This window comes from Athene noctua, chromosome Z (genome assembly GCF_965140245.1).
Source record: "Athene noctua chromosome Z, bAthNoc1.hap1.1, whole genome shotgun sequence".
In the NCBI taxonomy this organism is placed as follows: domain Eukaryota; kingdom Metazoa; phylum Chordata; class Aves; order Strigiformes; family Strigidae; genus Athene; species Athene noctua.
In genome coordinates this window covers 12827710-12849848 of record NC_134077.1, presented here as the reverse complement: position 1 = coordinate 12849848, position 22139 = coordinate 12827710, and the positions used below count along the sequence as shown (strand labels likewise).

At 38.4% G+C, this 22139-nt stretch overlaps 1 protein-coding gene across 3 annotated transcripts in view; it reads left to right on the top strand.

The window, feature by feature from the left end:
• Positions 1 to 22139, top strand: part of MTMR12 (myotubularin related protein 12) — a 36466-nt gene that overhangs the window by 2252 nt on the left and 12075 nt on the right. For all 3 annotated transcript variants that reach the window (XM_074932575.1, XM_074932573.1, XM_074932572.1), the window contains exons 2-10: positions 6230 to 6284; positions 7456 to 7595; positions 9404 to 9476; positions 10828 to 10958; positions 11591 to 11684; positions 14299 to 14422; positions 15379 to 15454; positions 18760 to 18866; positions 21053 to 21177. In XM_074932575.1, coding sequence (XP_074788676.1) covers positions 6230 to 6284; positions 7456 to 7595; positions 9404 to 9476; positions 10828 to 10958; positions 11591 to 11684; positions 14299 to 14422; positions 15379 to 15454; positions 18760 to 18866; positions 21053 to 21177 — 925 coding nt within the window. The remainder of the gene's footprint in view (positions 1 to 6229; positions 6285 to 7455; positions 7596 to 9403; positions 9477 to 10827; positions 10959 to 11590; positions 11685 to 14298; positions 14423 to 15378; positions 15455 to 18759; positions 18867 to 21052; positions 21178 to 22139) is intronic.

Genomic DNA, 22139 nt, shown 5'->3' with positions numbered 1-22139 from the left:
ATGTTAACTTTAATGTGGCTGAGTTTTCAAATTGGAGCTAGGCTGATCAAACAGTGGAAATAATTAATCTATTTTATGTGGAACATAGTTTGGTCAGCTGGGAACTTTCATCAAGATAGCGTAAGTGCCAGATGCCTGGGGAAGAGTATAGATGGCAGGTATGTTCAGTGTGATGTTTCTTCTGGGAGATGCTGTCAAAAGGTGGGAAACAGCACCTCCTGGATTTCATGAGCTCAAGGTTACATCTAGACAGAATTTGGGTTAATGGTGGACTTGTCAGTGAATTAATGGAGCCTTGCCTTGAATCTCTTTATACTTCTGACTTGCAGCAAGGTTTTCTGTCAACCCCTATGCAATACAGAACAATACAGTAATGTTATGCTGTAGTCCCCCTTGCTTGCAACCTCCAGATTCTTTGGTCTTGTCCTTGTTTGCCTGGAAGGCTGTTTGAGATCTTAAGCTGCTGCTTCTAGGTTAGGAGATCCCCACAATAAGAAAATGCAACAGGCAGAGCTGAGTTTTGTTCTAGCCCTGTCTTGTTTTGTCCATCCTCTGATACCTGAGACACACACTAGGGTAACATTCAGAAAAAATAAAATGAAGCTAGCTTTAAACTGCTTTTGGGCTTGGTTTGTTTGAATATGAAAAGAAACAGGAACTTTATTCATGTTAATATATTGCGAGGTGGAAGTAAGGAGTGAACAGAAAACGTTGCTTACTAAAGGAACAGAGGTAATTGCTGCTGCAAAGCCCCAGAATGTCTGGAGAAGCAGCGTTTTTGACATCTGACTAAATATAGCCTAGTTATGCCCAGCTATATGGAACCACAGATCAATCAGTGGTCTGTTGAGAGCGAGACCGTAGGATGTTGATATTAATGACACACTTCCCCTCAGGACAGACTTGGCTACCCTGCAGGAAGTGGGGTGAATACTCGTGTATAAAGTCAATGTTTTGACATGTCTGATCATAGACTAGGAATATTTGTAACCAGTAAATTACTTCATGATTTCTAACTTAATTTTTCAAAACTGAAAGCGTTTACAAGGTTAACAAGTAGGATATTTTCCTTCAAAGATTTTTCCTGTGGATAAAAATGTAGATATTAAACTTGATTTGAAACTTAATGTTACTTTTAGTGCATGCATTCTTAAAAATTAAATCCTTCATGTTTATTCTTATAGGATATTAGTTCTTGTATTAGACCTTAAACTTTAAGAGCTTTTTCTACTTTGTGCTGCTTATCCCTGAAATCTGGGATACACATCAGGCTGCTGACTTCTGAGGGTAACTTTCATACCTCTTGTGCTTTGTCTCTCAAATTGTGCATTGTTCTTAGCTCATAACAACTATGAATACTTACTGCTTTTAAATCTTGGGACAATATTGTGTGTTCTGTAGTGACAGCTTTTAAAATGGTATGGTGCTCCTAAGCGGAGTGATAAAATTGAAGGGTGGTATGAGGAATGGGAGTTAAAATGGACAGCTGGACTCTGGACTGACATGGGAGAGGCTGGGGGTTGAAGTCAGAGGAGATGGACAAGACAATGTAAGGAAAGAGGAAAGGATAAAAGATGAAACGGACATGGAAAACATGTGCTATGATCTAATTGGATAATGGAGTGTGAAAGGAAGGAAAACAAGCAGAGATTATTTGCAGCACTGTTATTAAAGTGTAGCAAGTATCTCTTCTGGGTTGTGTGGCATACAACATGGGATTAGGCTAGTTTGACCGAGAAATAGTCTTTCAGAAAATACATATATACAAAATATATGCTCAGCATGTGCAGAGGTATTTTCTTTAGCATGAAATTCCATGCTGTTAGACAAAAGTTTGATTTATTTTTCTCAGGAAGACTATATTCACTTGTCAGAGCACCACAACCAACTTGCAAATATTTCAGTATACAGTTTGACTTTTACAGCTGCTAAAGATAAATGTATAGTTAAGAAAGTTATCTCAGCTCTCTGTTAGTCTTTTATTGAAGTATAAGTAAATGAGAAAAAATTGATATTCACAGCAAGCCTCATGATGATGTAGAGCTTCCCTGTGCTGATATTACTTGTGGAAAGCTATATATCAACATATATCCTGTGTTCTCGTAGCACTACTATTCACTGTCAGTGTTGGAAGAATATATGTTTCAGAGAGTGCTTCTGAAGCCCTTCTGAAACTGGTTCCTTCATTACTTGAACCTAATAAACTGTGTTTTTTTCCAGTATGTTTACTAAAAATCTTGTTGATTGTGGGAATTACCTCTAGCACAAATGTCCAGCTATTGATAAATGGAAATGTGACTATGGAGTAAGGTAGCTACAGAGTTTACAGCATATATGTTGGAACAGCAGACTGTATACACAGTCTCTGTTGAGAGTGATGGGCTACATCCAGTATGAATTGGCCAATATACATATTTCGCAATACTGATTTTAAAAAAATCCAAATTCTCTGACAAGATCTGGTTTCTGGCATGCAGGGAATGTATTTCACTTTTTACTCCTTTTCTGTCCAGTCCACAGTTGTTTACCTTCCTGTGGAGTGGGAGGCAAGCAATTGCTCTCAGTTGTGGTGAGGCTCTAGGACAAAGAGCAGGAATCATTTGGTATCCCTCTCCTGCCCTTACTGTTAGGGGATATGGTAGAGTTGGGAACTGTCAGTGTTAGGTAAATTTTGAACTAGATGATCTTCAAGGTATTTTCCAACCTAGATAATTCTGTGACTCTCTTAATATAGCATAACTGCTACTTGACCTTGCTGCCTTAAACTCAGTGTTGCCTCATACATGTTTTTTTATGCTTCAGCACTTGAGGAAGACATGTCTCCCCAGACAGACTTGGGTAATATATTTTAGCCCCTTTAAATAGAGAGCTGAACATAGTCTCTGGGTATTGTAAACTGTGCAGTTGTTCCCTGTACTCAGGTAAAAACCAGGAAGAAAAGAAGAGGTGAGCCTTTCCTTAAGAATAACAGTTTCTCTATTGTGTTGTCTCCCTCCCATTGAAGCAGAGAATCTGCAAGGAACATGGTGTCTCCTTTCCCTGGCATTTCATGGTTTCATAGTGCTATCAGCTGAAGTCAGTTTGAACAAACAAGGAAGATGCAGTATGAACTAGGATGGTATGATATGTTGTCAGCCTGAAATTTCTGTATGATATGGTAGTCTGTGCTGTTATAATTGATGGTTACGGGCTGTTGCTGTATTGCCTGTTACCGTTTGATAGCCTGAAAAAGGGATGTAGCACAGGGTGAGTGCACAGGTGAGAGTCCTCTGAGAAAGAAGTTTCTGAAACCTTCAGCAAAGTTGAGGTCTTTGTTCCTATCATTTCTGAGGCAATCTGAAGTTAATTTTTGTCATTTACATGGTGTCCTACGAGTATCTGATTTTAGCTATTGCTAGTAGTAGGGTTTCCTGTGTTGTATGTTGAGGAAGAAGTGCCGCAATGCTGTTTGAGACCTTCAGAATGGCAAAGCTACAGATGAAGTATTTGTCTAGAGGTGTGTGTGGCTTTCAGTGGTCATATATGGTAAGTGCTTGCATGCTTAACTTCCACAAATGGTCAGAGGGTGAGGTTTCCTGAGGTCTCCGTGGATTTAGTTCCTGGTGGAAAGAGACAGACTTGCTTCTGCTGCTTCCCTTTCTTTTGTTTCTGGCTCACCTGACCTGTTGATGAGCCAGTTTTGTTAACAATAGGCCGTAACAACAAAGCCAAATGTAGCACAAGTACAGACTTCCCAGCTGATCTTGCAAACCAAATTACCTCATCATGTAGTCAGACAAAGCCAGGGATGAAAGGGCTGGGTGGGTGAGTATGAACTGTGTGACTTATTAAAGGGGTGTTGAGGACCATGGGTTGGAATGTCAGTGGGCTGTTAAGTTAGTCCTAAGGTCTGTGTTGCCTCAAAACTGAAATCCATTAGAAAGTAAAGTTGAAACAGAATAGAGATGTTAGCTAAATTTACAGCTTCCTGCACAATTTGCACTGACTAACGATGAGTTAACAACTTTTCTTTGTAAAGATCTTTGCCTTCTCTCTTAAAAGAGCAAATACAAAATGTGACATTAGTAGAATATCATGTATTTTAATATCCTCCCTTGGAAAATGAGCATAGCTGCACAGACTCTTCAGCAGTGTTCATGGCTTGTGTTCTAGCTATCCATAGTGCATATGTATGAAAACTGTTTTTAAAATATTTATGATTTTATTTTGGGAAGGTAACTGTTGACTTTCAAATAGAACTCGAGGCTCAGCTCTTGGAAGCTGTTTGATGTTTCAGGAATTCTGCCCATAGTAAGCACTTCAGTGTCTGGGTTTTTGTCAACAAAGAGTGAAACTGGATTTTACAAGCCGATCTCAGTCTTTGATGGAGGTCTGTGTTCAGCTGTGATGCTATTTAATTAAAATTCTAATTCCTTTCAGAAGATACCCAATTTAGCTTGTAACCAAACCACAAACCACTTGTTCAAAACTACTTGCCTCTGTGATACCTGTTATGAAAACTTCATTGCATTTTAACAAATGGGTATAGGCTCAAAGAACTTCTTTGGGGTCAAATTTTTTTTTTTTTTCGAGTCTTATCTGCCAACACTAGCATAAACTGGTACTCATGACGGTAAGTACCAACATTCAAGCAAGCAGTGTATATACACAAGCAGTATTTTTTACATGCCTTATGATATCTCTCAAAATAGAAGTTACTACAAAAGCAGCTAGTGTACTGCTTTACTGTTCTGGAGCAGTGATTGTTGTCATATACCTTGTAAGCAAACAATATTGCATTTAGTTGCACACAGATAGTGATAGTAGAAGGCATAGCTATATGCTGTAGAAGCTACATAGTTATAGAAGGCATTAGTAAACCCAGTGTTTAGCTTAAAGCTACCAGTGGTAAAGAGAAAACATTGTGAAAACATGTATGTGTGTCTTCTCTGAATGCAGCAGTGTTGAGCTTGAGTTAATTTAGCTGATAAGCATGAACTGTGATTAAAATTCACTTGTACAACATCAACACTTAGATGTTAAAGGCAGCAAATTCTTTTGTCTTTTGCATGAGCTGCCAGCTCTAGTTAACAGATTTCTTTCTTCACACCACCACCACTTTCATTTTATAACCGTTGCCTCTTTTCAACCTGTCTTGAACATGTATGCTGTTCTTAGGACGTGGTTTCGTGGTGGTTTTAGTTTTGCCATGCAGCCTTCAAGCTTTGTTTTGGGTCTCTGGGTGCTTAGAGCAAGTGTTTATATGAATGGCTAAAGGGGATTATTTTTATGCTCTCAGGGTCTTTTGTTTCTCTGTGTTTAATCCAGCAAAACTGTTACTGCTTATGTGTCCTTTTGATTGCTTGCCTGGCTTTGCAGTATCTGACTCTGGATGCTGGTGACAAACTAAAATTAGCTTGCTTACTGCTGTGGCCCCAGGGGGGTTTCCAGTTAACTAATAGTTTTCCAGAAAGACTCCAATGCTTTTGAAGTGATCTGGACTTGGAGGAAGTTTTGAACTGGCTGAGCAGGAAGGGTGTAGCATGTCCTCTAGTTTAATAGTTTTTTTGACTGGAGATTTTAGTCCAACTGTCAGTTCCTCAAGGCTAGAATAGGTGATACTAAGAGTTTAATAGGTTGTTTTGTGGAATTTGGGTCCAAACTAAAGGATATCCTGTGAGTGGTTTTAAGTTTTGGCTCTGAGATTCTGAAATGCCTTTCTCTATAATGTTGGTAGTACTGTTTAAGTAACTTTTGTAGTTTGATTGCAATAATATGTGTAAGAAAATCAGAAACAGATAGTGAAGGATGAGGCTTGAAAAACTGTGAAGGGTACATTAGAAACAAATGTGAAGTCATATGTGGAAAAGCTTATGAATGAATTTTGGGAGATGGTGTTGTAATACTAAGTTTATGCTTACCCATTTACATGTGCTGAGAGAACTCAAAGTATTAGTAATGCTTTATTTCCCTCAGTTACTTATACAAATAACAGATTTCCTTTTTTAGGTTTGCAACAGCATGTAACTGACACTGTGGGTGACAAACCAGTGAATTAGTTAGCTAGTATACTATTGACCTGTAGTAGAAGGAGCACATTGCAACCTTATTAATTTTGGAAGTTTTTTACTTAATTTTAATTTGCCTGTTTGCTAGAATGTGAGGAATTCCAGAGGTAGAGTACTGCTATTTACAGCATGTGTTGAAGGTACAATCTTTGCAAAGTAGTAATTACTTCTTCTCTTTTTAGGAAATACACATAAAGGAACCCATAGAAAAGGAAGTAAATCCTCATTTATTACCAGGTAACTGTTGTATATTGCATTATTAGAATTAAATAATAAAAAATTATTCATGTAAACAATATTAAATATTCCTGTGTCCTCAGCAAACACTCATGTGACATCGGTGTCCCAGGTAGTAAAACAGAGTTTGGTGCAACAACCCGCACAGCTTGAAATTTTAACTATGTATCTACATGAGTTGTTGAAAAACTCTAAAAATTTCATGGTTTATGTAGTACAGCATCTTCAGTAAGTTGCATGTGGAGAACTGTCTGTATTTCAGTTTGCCCTGTTTCTTAAAGAAAGTTGGGTCATTTTTTGTTGGAAGTAACAAGTAAGTAGAAGTGCAAACTTACTTTCTAGTTGTGTTGTTTCTACTATGAGTTACTTAGGCCTTCTGATGCCTAGGTAGATTTAAAAAAAATCCTTTTTCTTTTTTCAAAAGTTTTTTCCAAGATCAGGAAAAATGATGTCACCAAGATAAAATGCAAGTAAAATCTTAGAATAAACTAGTATTGTTCTGTTGGGTTTTCTGCACTTTATAGGAAGGACCAAGAGTCTGGATGATCATACCTATTAAAACCTGGTTTTACTTTGTTAAACTTGTTCAGTTCCTGCTAATTTTAAGATTAGAACTTCATTGACCATTGTTTATGCAAAATTGTGTTTGAGAACTTTAAAATAGCTCTGGGATCTGCAAGATAAGCAACATCTCGAGTCAAAACCATGAAACATTAACTGTGATGAACTCGTAATGATCAGCTCAGATGTTTCACTGTTCTTAGAGTTTAGCAGTAAGGAAAATTGGAACAGTTTTCAACTTATTGACTGCATAAACTATTCTTTGGGTTTTGTTTTTTTGAGTATACACTTGTATGGTTGCTCTTTGCAGCTCCATATGTTTTTCTCCTTCCACTTAGAGCAGGCCATGATACAGGTTCCTCTGGTTATGGAACTCCTAAACGTGTGCAGTTGAACAGTCTATCCTGAGTAATGTTAATAACCTGGAAGGCTCTCAGTGTACTGATTCTAGGAGGTGCCTCTTAGTCTTTTTGTATAACAGCGATGAAATATCTTCAGGCATACAGTTACAAGAAGCTGTCAGGAAAATAATGCTGAGTTGAAGATATCACTTGAAATAATTCAAATATTCATGTCAGTTATATTGCAAGTCAGTGTTTCTTTTATACAGGTGAACTGCTGCTTTGTGAGGCAAGCACCGTGTACAAGTATATACAAGAAGATGGGTCAAATCGTGGCACCTGTGGGAAACTTGTATGCACAAACTTCAAGATTGCTTTCCTTGATGATGATTCTGCTTCAGATGATAATGTAGGAAGACAAATCTTCTAATTACCACCAAACAGTCTCTGAAGACATACAGTATCTCTGATTAAATAATCATATCTTTCCCCTGTATAAGCATACAGAATGAATATAGATTTATAAAGAAGTTTTAATGGGTGCAGACTAATTTTAATCAAGTGTGCATCTGCTTGGTCTGTGCAGATCCTGCCTCAAGCCCTGATGACTATTTAAGTAAAAATGGTGCAAGCCTGTATGTGAATGCATACATTAAATATAGTTTGCAACTCTTCATATCTTGTGAGTTGGTAATTTTGTGAAGCTTAAGTTAAAAGTATGACTTAGTTTGAAAATTAAATCAACAGTTTCTTTAAACCTGATTTCTGACTGCTTGTCTAGTAGCATAAGTGAATGTCAAATGTACTTGAAATGCTGTATAACCTCTGTCTGACTTGTCTTTGGGCAACATCTGCAGGACCATTTCAGAGCTGCACAAGGCTGAGTAAACTAGTGGAAATTATCTAGATAATTCTTTGTGTGGCTCAGTAAAGCTCTCAGTTATTCTATTCTAAGTCGGGTGTTGACTGCAAAGATTTAAAAACCTGGTGTTGTTGACTGGCAAACATTAAAAAAGCCAAAATGTCCCCAAATCTTGGAAATTAGTTTCCTTTGTTTTAGGTGCTCAAATTGAGCTGTCAAAGGGGAACAGTAATGCCACACCTCTTTTGATGTGTTTAAGCATCTGGAACTGTCTTGTTCTTTTAGGTGATAAAATTGAAGGAGAGCCTATTATATGGCTCTGAGTGCAAGGTGATCTTGACACTGAAGAATGAGAAGAATAAGACTTGACACATGTTGATTGTAGTTGGAAGCTTCTTGGGGTAAAATTTCAGAGTTTAAATGTTAAACTAAGGCTTCTGCAAGCTAAAAAGTTTTTCTGACCTTCTGGAATTAATTGGGACAAAGCTGCAGAGCCATTTCCACAGATCACATGAGATTAATACTAAAGTTGGTAGAGACCATGCTAATTTCTGTTCCATCACTAACTTTGAATCTTGGGTTTATAGCATGACAAATCAACCGTGTTTCTCTTAACGAAAGTTCAGTATTAGTCACCTTATTCAGAGTACTGCAGATCTGGAAATAACTTGAATGAGGTTAACTCTTCTTACAGCTGCCTTAATGTAAAATGTAATTTGCTGATGTAGTGTACATCAACTTTCTGCTAATGTTTAAGATAATGTTTAATTGTGGTGTCACTCAAATGTCATTTTTAACTCTGAACTCATGGAATGATAAAAGTGAAGGGAGCCCCAAATCAATTCCAAGTTTGGCAGAACAGTAGATAAGAGAATTGGGTTTTGTGTGTCTTCATTTTTGCCAGTGATAAATCTGGCTGTTACATTGGAATATTCTTGGGATACTTGTTCTTTTAAGAAACTTTCTATTTCCTGCCACGTTCACATAGCAAGGAAACTTGTCATAAAAGGTCTTGGATTACATCAAGTTACTGTATTTCCTGTTTACTGTGATGATTCTAATTTGAAAAGTGATTCTCAGTAGAAATGCATCCTTTGAAGCTATTTGAAAAGTAAAAACTCTATCTACATTTCAAGCTTGGCTGAGACTTAAATGAAACTGGATCTGCCGTTTATAAACTATGCCTACATAACCTGCATCTCTCCGTTTTAATAACGGTTCTTCTGTGTTCTGCTTTATGTAGCTTATAAGAAGTAATGCTGATATTAAAATATGTACTGAATACATCCTTTACTTGTCACACTACTAAACAGTAGCACCTTCTCACCTTTCTAATAATATTTTTCTTGTTCTAGGAGCCACAATTTAAGAATAAGATTGTAGGAGAAAATGACATAACCCTGCAATGTGTAGACCAAATCTATGGAGGTAGGTCAGCTTTCTCCTCTTGCTTTAATGTGCCTCACAGACTTCTAAGTGTCTTTGTGCACGTGCTGGTGCTCTTTGTACACATACATCCTTCTAAGACTGACCGAGTTGTCACTTTGGAAACTAGGATTGAGTAGTCTAGAAAAAATATCTGTTTAACGATTGACAGATAAGAGATCTCTCAGAACCCAGTCTTATCCTTCAAGCTTGTCAGAGCTACATTTTGATCAATTACCTTGCTGGGACAGACAAAAAATTCCTTCAAAATACCATGGTTCAAAGCAGAGTGTACTGTGAAAAGCCTCTGATTAGGATTGGTGCAGAAAGATCTTCCAGTATATCAACTACTTCTACAAAACCACATTGGACAGGGCTTTGAGCAACCTGATTTAGTGGAAGGTCCCTACACATGGCAGGGCAGTTGGAACTAGATGATCTTTATGGTCTGTTCCAACCCAAACATTTCTGTGATTCTATAAATACGGTGGTATTCACTTCACTTGAGTCATAGCACTGCAGAGCACTACAAGTACCAAATTCCTGGACAATACCTTTTGTTTGTTTAAGGGAATTTTGTTTTATGAGATTCATGATGTCTTCAAAATACAAAGGAGATAGAAAACAAGGTTTTCATTTACAAGTTACTCAATAAGTGTTTTGCAGCAGAGCTTACAGGTATGCCTGTATTGCTAAAAAAAGGTAAACAAGAATGGGGCTGGTAATTTCTAAGTAGTGGGGAAGGCTTTATTGAGAAGTCTGACCTTGGACTAGTGTTTATGAATGGTGGTGTAGATTCATGAGGGGGTGGACTAGGGAGAGACTAGTGGAAGCTGGTTATGAGACACTACTTAGTTTCATATACAATGGCCTAGCTGGCAGCACTTGAAGTTGTGAAATGATAGATCCTCAAACAGAAGTGAAAAAAGTGCTCTCTTGGGGACTTCATGGTGGTTACAAAAAGAAAAATTTTTTTTTTTTAGGAACTTAGAATGATTTCAGTTGTTTGGGGACTTTCCCTCAGGCAAAACTACTCAATTACGTTCTTTATGCATCTTGGAACTTTCAGTTTACTATGCAGTCAGAATGTGAACAGAAATAATCACTGAACAGCTGGCTTGCTGCAAGTTTGGTTTCTATCTTGCAAGAACTAGTTTGAGTAGGTTTGAAAAGAAAAAAGCTGAGTATATTAGCACAAGATACTGCCAGCCTGTGTTGTAGGGTGCTTGTTTTGACTTGTTAAAACTTGGCCTTGAATTAAGTTTCTTGAATTGCAGAAAGTCAAGCAGGGATAGCTTTATCAACAGGTTGCCGAGTTCTTTTTGATATTTACTTAGACTTTTCAATTTTGCAGTTTATGATGAAAAAAAGAAACTTCTAACTGGACAACTAAGAAAATACCCGGAGAAGCTAATTATCTACTGTAAAGACCTCAGAGTATTTAATTTCTGCCTGAGATACACAAAAGAAGAGGAAGTGAAAAGAGTAAGTGTAGTAACTTAATTTGTTTTTCCTTTTTTAAGCTTAGTGTTAGGTGTTTAGTTGTGGAAAGGGTGAAATTCACCCTGGGAGACCCCTTAAACTTGAAGTATTTTCTAATCATTCCCAGTTGAGAGAGAAAGTAAGACTTTGATTTCTAGCTAACCTTTCTCATTAAACATCATTATGTGTAGCAGTTCAAAAGATCAGATGCACTGGCTCCTTGAAGAAAATAGGAGCTGTAAACTACTACATGAAATTTAACTTCAGCTCAGGCAAACTTGTAAAGCAGTTCTGTTTGTAATGCATAATTTTATTACATTTTAGACTTCAGCCTTTCTCTTGTATGATAACTTGAGTTCTTTTGACAGGTTAATCTGAACTCCAAACTAGGAGTCTACTACCTTGATTTAAATAATGAGTCATTCTGAAAGTTGAACATGTATAACACTTCTCATTAAGCCAAGTGTTTTGCAGACAGTGGAGAAAGCTTTTTAAAAGTCGGTTTTCAGTTGTTGAGGATAAACAAAACTGCTCAATGGGTTCTAAAACCTGGGGAGGAGGGTAAAGAAATCACTTTTTTTTTACACTGACAGGCTTAGTCTGTGTTTGGGTGTTAATTTTTGGTCCTTTCCTAGATCGTCAGTGGTATAGTTCATCATAGCCAGACTCCTAAGCTGCTTAAACGCTTGTTTCTATTTTCTTATGCATCAGCTGCCCCAAACAACACAGGTAAACATTTTTCTATGTTTGATCTGTATTTGTTGCATACTGTTAGTTTCTTAAGCAGTCTGGGACACTTGGTAGTGGAGTTTGCTCTTGTCTTATGATTCTGCCCTGCTGGCAGATAACCTCAGAAATTAATTTTTCTCCTGCTATACATTGTTAGACTTGTTGCTAAAAATATCTAAATTGTCTACTGCTGGTTTGTATGTCCTTCAGTGTAGTTGCACAGAAGTTTTTTGCAGGCAAAAGTAGCATCACTGAATTGAAAACCTACTGCAATTGATATGTGCAAATGCTTTGCATGTGCTTAACTAGAAAACATTTTGCTTATTTTATCAATGCGTTTTTTCTGTACTATTGCAATGAAGCAAACTTCCTGCTTTTAATTCTTAAATTATTATGTTTTCAGTGGCATCTGACAAAGCATTTCCCTTTTTGCTGTTGTTTGCAAGCAATCTGCTTCTCCCAGGCAACAGCAAAAAAAAGCATAGATTTGCACAGCAAGATTCTAGTAGACATCTGACTTATAGCTAATTTACTACATAATCTTCCCATTTGATCAAACTTGGCTGAATAATATAGTAAGATGCAAAATACAATATAAAAAGTTGTCAGTGCACTTCCTAGCATTTCATGGTTCAGTCTTCAACTGAAGTAATAGCGCTGTTCTGAGTTAGGAACCTGATTCTTAGTGCACCAGGAACATCTTTTCCTTTCACAGGGGGAAGCTTTGATGCACCCAAGGTATTTATCATTATAAATGATAAAGTAATTTATACATCATTATAAATATATAAAGTCATTTAGCAAAGTCACCCAAGGTCATATTATCAAAATATGTCAAGGAATTACAGAATCATTGAGATTAGAAGAAGCCTCTGGAGATCATCTAGTCATATTCTTGTCCATTTACCCCTGTTTAGAGTAGGGTTAACTACAGCAAGCTCATCAGGGTCATGTCCAGTTGGGTTTTGAGTATCTCCAAGGGTCAAGGCTCCACGACCTTTCTGGACAGCCTGTTTCAATATTCGACTGTCCTTAAAGTGAAAAAACCTATTCTTACATTTAAATGGGACTTGCTGTAGTCCAGCTTGTGTGCACAGCCTTTTGTCACATCACTGGATTCCACTGAGCCTGGATCCATTGTCTTGCCTCCCTTACCCTGCTTCCACTCCCAGTCAGGTGTTTATACACACTGGAAAGATTTCTTGCCTCTCTGTGCCCCTGCCAAGCCTTCTCTTCTCCAGGTTGAGTGATCCCAGCTCTCAGTCTCTCCTCATATGAAATCCTTCAAGCCCTTTAACGACCTTAATGGTCCTTCACTGGACTTGGTTCAGCAAGCCTGTGTGTGTCTTGTACTGGGGAGCCCAGCACTGGACACAGCGCTCTGAGAATGCCCTCACCAGTGCTGAGCTGAGAAGAACAATCACCTCATTCAGCCTGCAGGCAATGGTTTTTCTAATGCAGCCCAAAAGTACACTGGGTGCCTTTGCTACAAGGGCACATTGCTGGTTCAGGTAGTTCCTGAAGGCTTCATCTGTAACTGGTGTTCAGTTTGAACTACAAACATCAGAAGGACTGTAAGTTTTTCCAGGCAGAGACTAAGCAAATGCAGGAGAAGCCTGGTCTTTATAGCAATATTGAAGTGTTGCACCAGAATTCTCTCACATTTTGATAACTGTCTTCAACAATAAATGCCTGAATCTCATTCTTTATGAAGCTGTTACAGTACAAACCAAGTAGACTTTAGAAATTGGGTTTTATGCCTCTTATAGCCGATATTCTTAAAATCTTAACTTGACCTTTAGAACTCATTATTAATGTTTTGTTTCCAGCTGTAAATTTTTCATCTACCTTATCTTCTTAGGGTGGAAAGTTTGAACTTGCCATTGTATCTTCCATGGAAATTCTAGCTCTGTTTGGTTATTTCAATATTGTTGTTGCAGGATACTTGTTTTATGTGCCCATCATAATTAATTGACCTTATTCTATAGATTATATGATTATTATACAAGATCTGAGGCTAAATCAACTTGCTGTCATAACTGTTCTGAGGTGGCTAAATAGAAATACAGGAGAATTTCTCAGCTGAAGTGACTGAGACTGAATTGCTGTAATCAGTTTTCTGCTTTTACCAAGTGCTTGAAATGTTTTATTTGGTGCAAAACTCCTATCCATGTTAGAAGAATGAACTTTAAATGAAAAGAAATATCTGAGTTTCAGAAGAGCTTTTGGTATGATTCTTAATACTACATTTAAGCCTGTGTTATTAGATGCCAGTCAGCTGCACTAGTATACAATAGTATTTGCTGCACAGCATCCTGGATTTTAGGCTGGGTGTGAGGACAGCCTCAACTGTATGGAAGTTCTGTAAGAACTGATTAGTTTCCATAGGAGAAACTATTTCTGAAGTTATTAAAGAAGTATTTGACAGAAGATCTTGTTAAAGATCAGACGGAAGCAGTGTGGTGTACAAAGGCATTTTATCTTTGACTCGAGGCTTTCTGTACACAAGAGGTTTTACTTGCTTACCTTAATGAAAACTAACAACTGATTTAGGGCTGCTTTCATATTAGAGTTCCTGATAGTCTGCAAAGTTAACATTATTGATGTCTGGCAGATGGAAGAAACCAAACTGTGATGTTCGATACTCTTGAGGACTGGCGTGATGAGTTGGAGCGGACCAAAGGAAATGTAAAATACAAAGCAGTGACTACCAATGAAGGCTACAGAGTGTCTGAAAAGTAAGCTTGCCCTTGTTAAGAGTGAACTTTGAATATACGTCTTATTAAGATTTGCAAAAAATCAGTGCTACCTTTGAGCATTATACAGTTCTTTAGGGTTTTTTAGGATCTGGTTTCCATTGATGAGATACTTTGATTTAGGACGTCAGAAGGTCGTCTTACACAACTGCTGCTCAGACAGGGTTAACTTCAACATTAGGTCAGGCTACACAGGACCTTGGTCAGTCAATAATGTGCTGATGGAAGTTAAGTTGCAATGACTTTAGTGGAAGGTTAGAGAAATCTACCAGTTTAGCTACATAGCATCTATCGGTGAGCCCTTTAGGATGTATACAAGGCTTTGTGCTTGTTGTTTGATAATCAAATCCTGAAAGGTTTCACAGACCTTGGAAACAAACACCAATTTTCAAAGTTGTCTTAACTATTTATTCTGTAACTCTGTCTTGAGAAGCCCAAGCTGAGGCTAAGTACTTATCTTTGTTGCTTCTGTGGGCTTTGAACATAAGTAGCATTGCCTGATACTGGAAATTCAAGGTATATTAAATGACATTCTTGAATAGTGATGCAAACTGTTTACAAGGCATGGAAATGGAACTAGTTATCTAATATGACAAGGGTATCTCTTGAAACAACAGAGTGAAAGAACCAAGGTGGTCTTAACAATCAGTTTTAGATGTTACAGTAAATGCAGGGCTTAATTGCAGCCTTGGAAAGGCAGGGGAATGTTGCAGTGAAACTAAAGAGCTGAAGATTGGAAGAAAATACCTTATCCATCTAAAAATAAATGTAGGGTGTTGAGGCCAATATAATTATCTAGTAGGAAAGATTGTTGCAGCAGTAAGAGTGAATATATAATTAGCGTGTGGGCTAGAACACTCGCAGTCATTAAAAGCAGCTTGGAAGTTGTTCTTTGTTCATTTTTTAAGTGCAAGAAACTCTTTTCTTTATTATCTTAGGCTGCCTTTGTATTTTGTGGTTCCCATATGTGTTTCTGAAGAAAGTATCTTGAAGTATCAAGGCAGAGGCATTCCTGTAAGTATGTATGCATGTCTGAGGGTAAGAAATCTTACTGAGAAGACAAAATTTCAACTAGCATTTCAGATGTTACTGCGTATTATTTTCAGAACTTGTTTTTAACAGCTCACATCTATAACTAGTCATCTGGAGAAGGGGAAACAGATGTTGGAAGGAGAAGTGCTCAAAGTATTCTGTATTCTCCTGAACAGTGTAAAGCGAAACATATATGTATGGTACAGAGCCCCCTTTTACTTGTATCAGATGTCTAATATCCTCTGGTTTACATATCCTACTAGTCTGTCTATTTATCAGCCTGTTTTTCATGAGACTGAGTATTGACTGGCATTTAGCTGGACCAGGATGTAGGGCTTGAAATGCTGTTTAGGTACTGAGGAGAAGACCATGCATGTAGAGGTATAGCTAGCTGAATACCTTCAGTTACCTAGCTTGCATGCTGGTAACTAGTATGGCTGTGATGATACAGCATTTTTATGAAGTAGCCCAACTGAAAAACTAGTTCTACCAGTCTTGACAGAAAATGAAGTTAAATATACTGGTTTGTTCCCCATAACAAACTGGCTTTGGCTTGCTACCTTGTACCAGAGTTCACGAACCACTTAAGAGGTTGCTGAATGGCCATCAAATTTGCGAAGAAAAAACATGTTCACTTCATGCTCTCAAATTGATCAGTCAACGGAGAAGATAGTGGTGTACTGTCCTGCCTAACTTGTTTTTTTAGAGAGTGAAGTTCAAAATAGTTTGGTTTGGTAATTTTTTCTCAGATACTCAACTAGACAAATTACAGTGGCTGTTACACAGAAACAGAAGTGATTTATTTTTAATTGCATTCATAGAATCACAGAGTGGTTTGGGTTGGAAGGGACCTTTTTAAAGGTCATCTAGTCCAACTCCTCCTGCAGTGGGCAGGGACATCTTCAACAGAACCAGGTTGCTCAGACCCTCAAAGCCAACCTGACCTTAAATGTTTCCAGGGCTGGGGCATCTACCACATGTGGGCAGTGTTCCAGTGTTTCACCAACCTCATTGCAAAAAAACTTCTTCTTTATATCTAGTCTGAATCTACTTTCTTTTAGTTTAAAACCATTACCCCTTATCCTATCGCAAGAGGGCCTATCAAAAAGTCTGTCCCCAGCTTTCCTGTAGTCCCTCTTTAAGTATTGAAAGGCTGCAGTAAGGTCTTCCTGGAGCCTTTTCTTCATGCTGAATGTCCTGGTTCAGCTAGGATAGGGTTAAGTTTCCCCAGCAGTGGGGAGGGGTCTCTATACCATGCTGACTGGGAACAGCTTCCTTTGTGGCTTTTGTCCCTCTGAGACCACGTGCAACAGTGCTGCTCTGTCTCTTGCGGTATATCTCTGTATATCTTTTGTCCTGTTTACTATTATTACTGTTTATTGTTACTGCTACTGTTGTTTGGTTTATTATTTGTTACACTGTCGTATTAAATTTTTCCTCATCTCAACCCCAGGGTTTGTATCTCACTCCCTGCCCTGTCCAGTCCAAGGATGGGGGAGGGACAACAGCGGAGTGGTCTCAGGTCCCGGCAGGGCCTAAACCACCACACTGAACACCCCCAGCTCTCTCAGCCTGTCCTCACAGGAGAGGTGTTCTAGCCCCCAGTCATTTTTGTGGCCTCCTCTGGACCTGCTCCAGCAGGTCCCTGTATTTCCAGTGCTGAGGCCTCCAGAGCTGGACACAGTGTTCAGGTTGGGTCTCACAAGAGCAGAGTAGAGGGGCAGAATCCCCTCCCTCAACCTGCTGCTCACACTTCTCTTGATGCAGCCCAGGATACAGTTGGCTTCTAGGCTGCAAGTGCATACTGTCGGCTCATGTCCAGCTTTTCATCCACCAGTACCCCCAAGTCCTCCTTAGCAGGGCTGTTCTCAATCCCTTCATCCCCCAGCCTTTTTTGAAACTGGGGGTTGCCCTAACTCATGTGCAGGACCTTGCGCTAGACCTTGTCGAACTTCTTTGAGATTCACATGGGTCTACTTCTTGAGCTTGTCCAGGTCTTTCTGAATGGCATCCTGTCTGTCCCTCAAGTGTGTCAGCTGCAGCACTCAGCTTGGTGTTGTCTGCGAATTAGCTGAGGGTGCACTCGATCCCACTGTTTATGTCACTGATGAAGGTATTAAACAGTGCTGATCCCAGTATGCACCTCTGAGGGGCACCACTTGTCACTGATCTCCACCTGGACATTGTGCTGTTCACTATTACCCTCTGGATGTGACCATCCAGAGAGTTCCCTCATCCACCAAGCAGTCCATCCATCAAATCCATATCTCTGCAATTTAGAAAGGATGCTGTGTGGGACTGTCAGAGGCCTTACAGAAGTCCAGATAGATGTCATCTGTAGCTCTTTCCTTGTCTGCTGTTTAGAGGCTTTGTAGAACTCTTCTAATTATTTCTAAATTCTTTTGGGGAATCTAGTGTTAAAATAGCTTGACCATATTAAGTCAGTCTGTGATGGTAGTGAGAGGGCAATATAGTAATTTTTTCCACTCTTGATGATTGTGAGGCTTCTCCATCCTTCTGAGGTGTACTTCTTGACTAGTATAAATTGGTAGCAGAATTTTAACTTCCTGAATTGACTTGTGTAATATTCCTGATGAAAATTATTCTGACTCCCTGTTTCAAAGCGACTTTAAAGATCAGCTTGAGAGCTTCAAGCAGTAGGTGTGAGTCAGGAATTTATATGTAAAGTGAAATAAGAAGCATTAAGAAATTATTTACTACAAGGAATACCTGTAACTATGCAATCTAATTTAGTTGTGGAGTGTTTGTTAAATATCTTACATCATATGCCTAGGTGACCCTTTATGCATAGCTCACGTGGAAAGGCATGACAGTGTATCTATTGTGAGTTATCTTAAGGCTGAACTATAAGAAAAACATTACTGTATCTGTGCAGAGAAACTGATGGCTAACATATGTATGAGTTAGTTACAAGAGCTGTCTGCTGTGGCACATCTTCCAATGTAATTTGGCCATAGACATTTTGATCAATTTTTTTTACACGTGAGAGCAGTTGAGAAGGTAATCTTCTGATCCAGTATGAACATTTTATGTTTTCCTGTGCCTGTATAAAGCTTAAAACTTGCAAATGATAAAGCAGTGTACTGAGGCATGTAGTTTTGGTGCAGATATAGAAATTTGCTTCTGCTGATGTCTACGCTGAATGCACCAAAAATTCAATGAAGCACAGCATAGAGAAGTTTCTTGTAATCACTTAGTCAGTTAAGCAAATACTTTGTGTGGGACAGTTTACCAATTTTTATCACCTGGTAAATGTCTTTCTGCAGATTTGGTGTTGGTCTTGCCATAACGGTGCTGCTCTTCTCAAAATGTCTGCATTTCCCAAAGAACAGGATGACAGCACTTCACAAACGCAAAAAGCCTTCTTGGATGGGTCAGTAATAGCTATTCTGTCCACAACACTTTGCTTGGTATGAACCTTGCTTCTCTTTTCCATATATGCTGTATCTTTAAGCTTGCACGCATCAGGAAACAAGTTCTAGATCTAAAAGTAGTTTTCTGTAGTGGAATGGGTTTAAGCCCTTGGCCTAACAGCACTGGTCAATTGTGCAGGACTGTAACATCACTGAAGGCTTATTTGCGGAAATACATGTGTATATATATCAGACAAATCTCTGTACAAACTGTGGTGTTTTATTAGGTAAAGCAGCACCAAAGCCTGTAGGTCTTAAGTACAGTTAAAGTATTGTTAGCTGATGGGCTCCATTGTGTTTGCAAGTAAGAGAAATCTAGACTCCATCTCCACATGTGGATTTGCAAGCTGAGTTTTAAAACTCTGCTGTCTTCTGAGAACTACATTCATGTTCTTAAATAACTTTATCTAAAGTGACCTAAAAACGACTGAGGCAGTCTAGCAGTTCACTACTACTTTCAGATGTGATGGCTGACAGTACTTTGTTTCAGCTGAGGTATTTCAGTTTGAACTGATTTAGCTCAGCAGTCTGAAAAATGCCAAAGTTAATGTAAGGGGAAGAGCACAGCTGCCTAACTGAGAGTTACAGCAGGAACTTTTTGCTCTTTTTCTGGCTTTTTTTAACCTATCTAGGAGAGAATTTCTCTCTTAGCAGCAAGCTATTAGATCAGGCTAATATGTACAGTTTGTACTGCTTTGCCGCTAGCTCCTTTCTCCTCATAGGTGGAGAACGAGTTAATCACACAGAACTAACAGAAAATAGCTTGATTAGGCTCATAAAGCGTCTTTTGTTTATAAGACTATACTTGCATGGGAAAGGCTTTTGAGCCTTCCTACAGATTCTCTAATGTTTCTTGCCTGGAATGGGGAAGTTTACATGACTTATAACTCTTTTTAATACTGTTTCATAACATGAAAGTAAGTAAAAGTAGCAGTAAGCTGTAACAAGGTATCAACTGGTATTTTGATGCCTTGTCTGGGGCCATCTGAACTTGGGGCAGTATTGGTGGTTTTCTTTGCTATGGAGTAATTGTGGTTAACCACTAATATTCAAAAATATACCTACAAATTGTCCATTAGGCTCTGTTAACATGCCATTGTAATAGTAGTCTGAACTCAAGCACACAGCAGATGTTTGTAACTCACAGCTTCTTTTATTGATAAAGCTGTTCAGAGGCAGATCTTCTAGCACAGATTGTTTACTTCAGTTTGGAAGAAGTACCATAATTAACAAATTATTGCTTTTCCTCAGTTCCCTTATCTGATGCATCTTTCAGTAGGTCCAATAACATGCATTTCTGATGCAGACACCTGTAGTTCTCACCTAAAGCAGGCCTCTCTGCTACAACATACAGGAAACAAAAGTACTCTGTCCTGTCTGAGCAAGTGCCTGCAAGGCTTCACTTGAAGTATGAGCTAGAGCAGCTTTTCCCAAATCATATCATGACAATAAAAAGCCAGCCTGACAACAGAGGTATTTACTAAACTGATGTTCATCTGAGCTCTGGAGCCTGAATGAGAGGAGGTGTTCTGTGTTCAAACCAAAGCTTTCTCTGGCCTAGTATTTTTTCCTCTCCTCCTAGGGAAAAATTTAGCAGATATGCAGGGAAGTACAAGGCAGGTATTTTGTCTTGTTTGACTTCAAATTGTTGTTTCTTTGTTAATCATGTGTTTCATTAGCTGACCGGCGGCTAGATATCAGAATGTAATTTGATTTGTAAAAGTCAAGAGAAATTTTAAGTGTCTGCTGGGAGGTTTGGTGTTTCTATCATCTCTGCTTTCTGGATTCACCTCTAAATAGCCTGCTAATAAAGTAATTTTGGTGTGTCTAGTGAAGACAATACTAAAGAATCAGTAGTAAAAATCCAAGTAGTGCTTGTAATAGTCATAAATGCACAAATATGCATAAATACAATTTTATTGATGTAATCATTAAGACCAGCAAAACTTGTGTCATAAGCTTGTAGGCAAACTTCCAGCCAGTACTTAAAAATGCATAGAGGCCATTAGCTTTCCAGGTTGTATATCTTTTGGTATTACAGCTGTTGTCCAAACCATGCCTATTAACTTTGTCTGCAGTGATAATAGTTAGTGCATTATTTGACTAGTGAAGCAGAATCCTTTAATCTCTTGATGATTTGATTTAGAATCTATAAGACCATTAGCAAACCTCCTTATGAACTCCTGAAGATGGATGACTTGTCAAGCAGCCTTCCATCTTTGCAAGATATCCAGACTGCCTACACAAGATTTAAACAGCTGTTTTTGATAGGTAAGTCAAACTTTAAAGTAGTCTTTTGTCTCTAAAGTGACTGAGATGCAAAGCATAACAATGCTGATTTATGTCTCATGAATACAGTCTTTGTCTTGATTGGTGTCTTGCTTTTGATGGTGGTTAAAAGCAGACTTTTAAATACATAACTGAAGCCTGTGCTTATGAGTGGCATGTTCATGGAGGTTTGTAGTTCTTAGACTTACTACCTCTTGCTAAGCAGTCACAGTACCTGAAAATTACTTTTAAAAATAGCAACTATGGAGTTTATATGTTAGTTGGAATACACTAGCTGGATTAGAATTTATGGGAGAAATTTTTCAATCTTCTGTAGTCTGAAATTGAATATTAAGTGTTAACCTTTTAAACCTTTGTGCTATGTCAAGAATTGAGTCTAAATACTGGTTATTTTTTTTTGCCCAAGCTTTTGTTACAAACTAGTCACATTTCAAAATATATGAAGTGTGGGCTTGCTTAAAATACTGCCACTCTGGCTATAGGGATAAACTACCTAATGACTACCATAAATAGTAAATCCACTTTGACGGAGTAAAAATGGGAGTCGTGTGAAAGTATAAGCTAGGCTTTCAGACTTTTTAGGACTAACTATTTTGCTGTCATGAAACTGTCATGAGGCCAGTACTGTGGCCTCACCTCTTGACATGAAAAAAGCGTCACACCACTTTGCATCTGTGCAGTGTGCCAGTGGGTCTTCTACAAGATAATGAGGGTAAATGTTACAATACCTCTGTCTGGTGGTGTGCTGAATGCTGGGGCAGTTCACCTGTGGCTATTGATGTTGGACATAACTGACATCACTGAGAAACTGTATATTTGCAGTGTAGCCTACAGACAGTAACCACATCCTCTATTGGGTTTATATGTGGTATTTAGCTGGTAAGGTGGTATTGATTGCAAATTAGTATGAAGGGTTTCTGGCAAATATGTAGTAAAGATCTCAG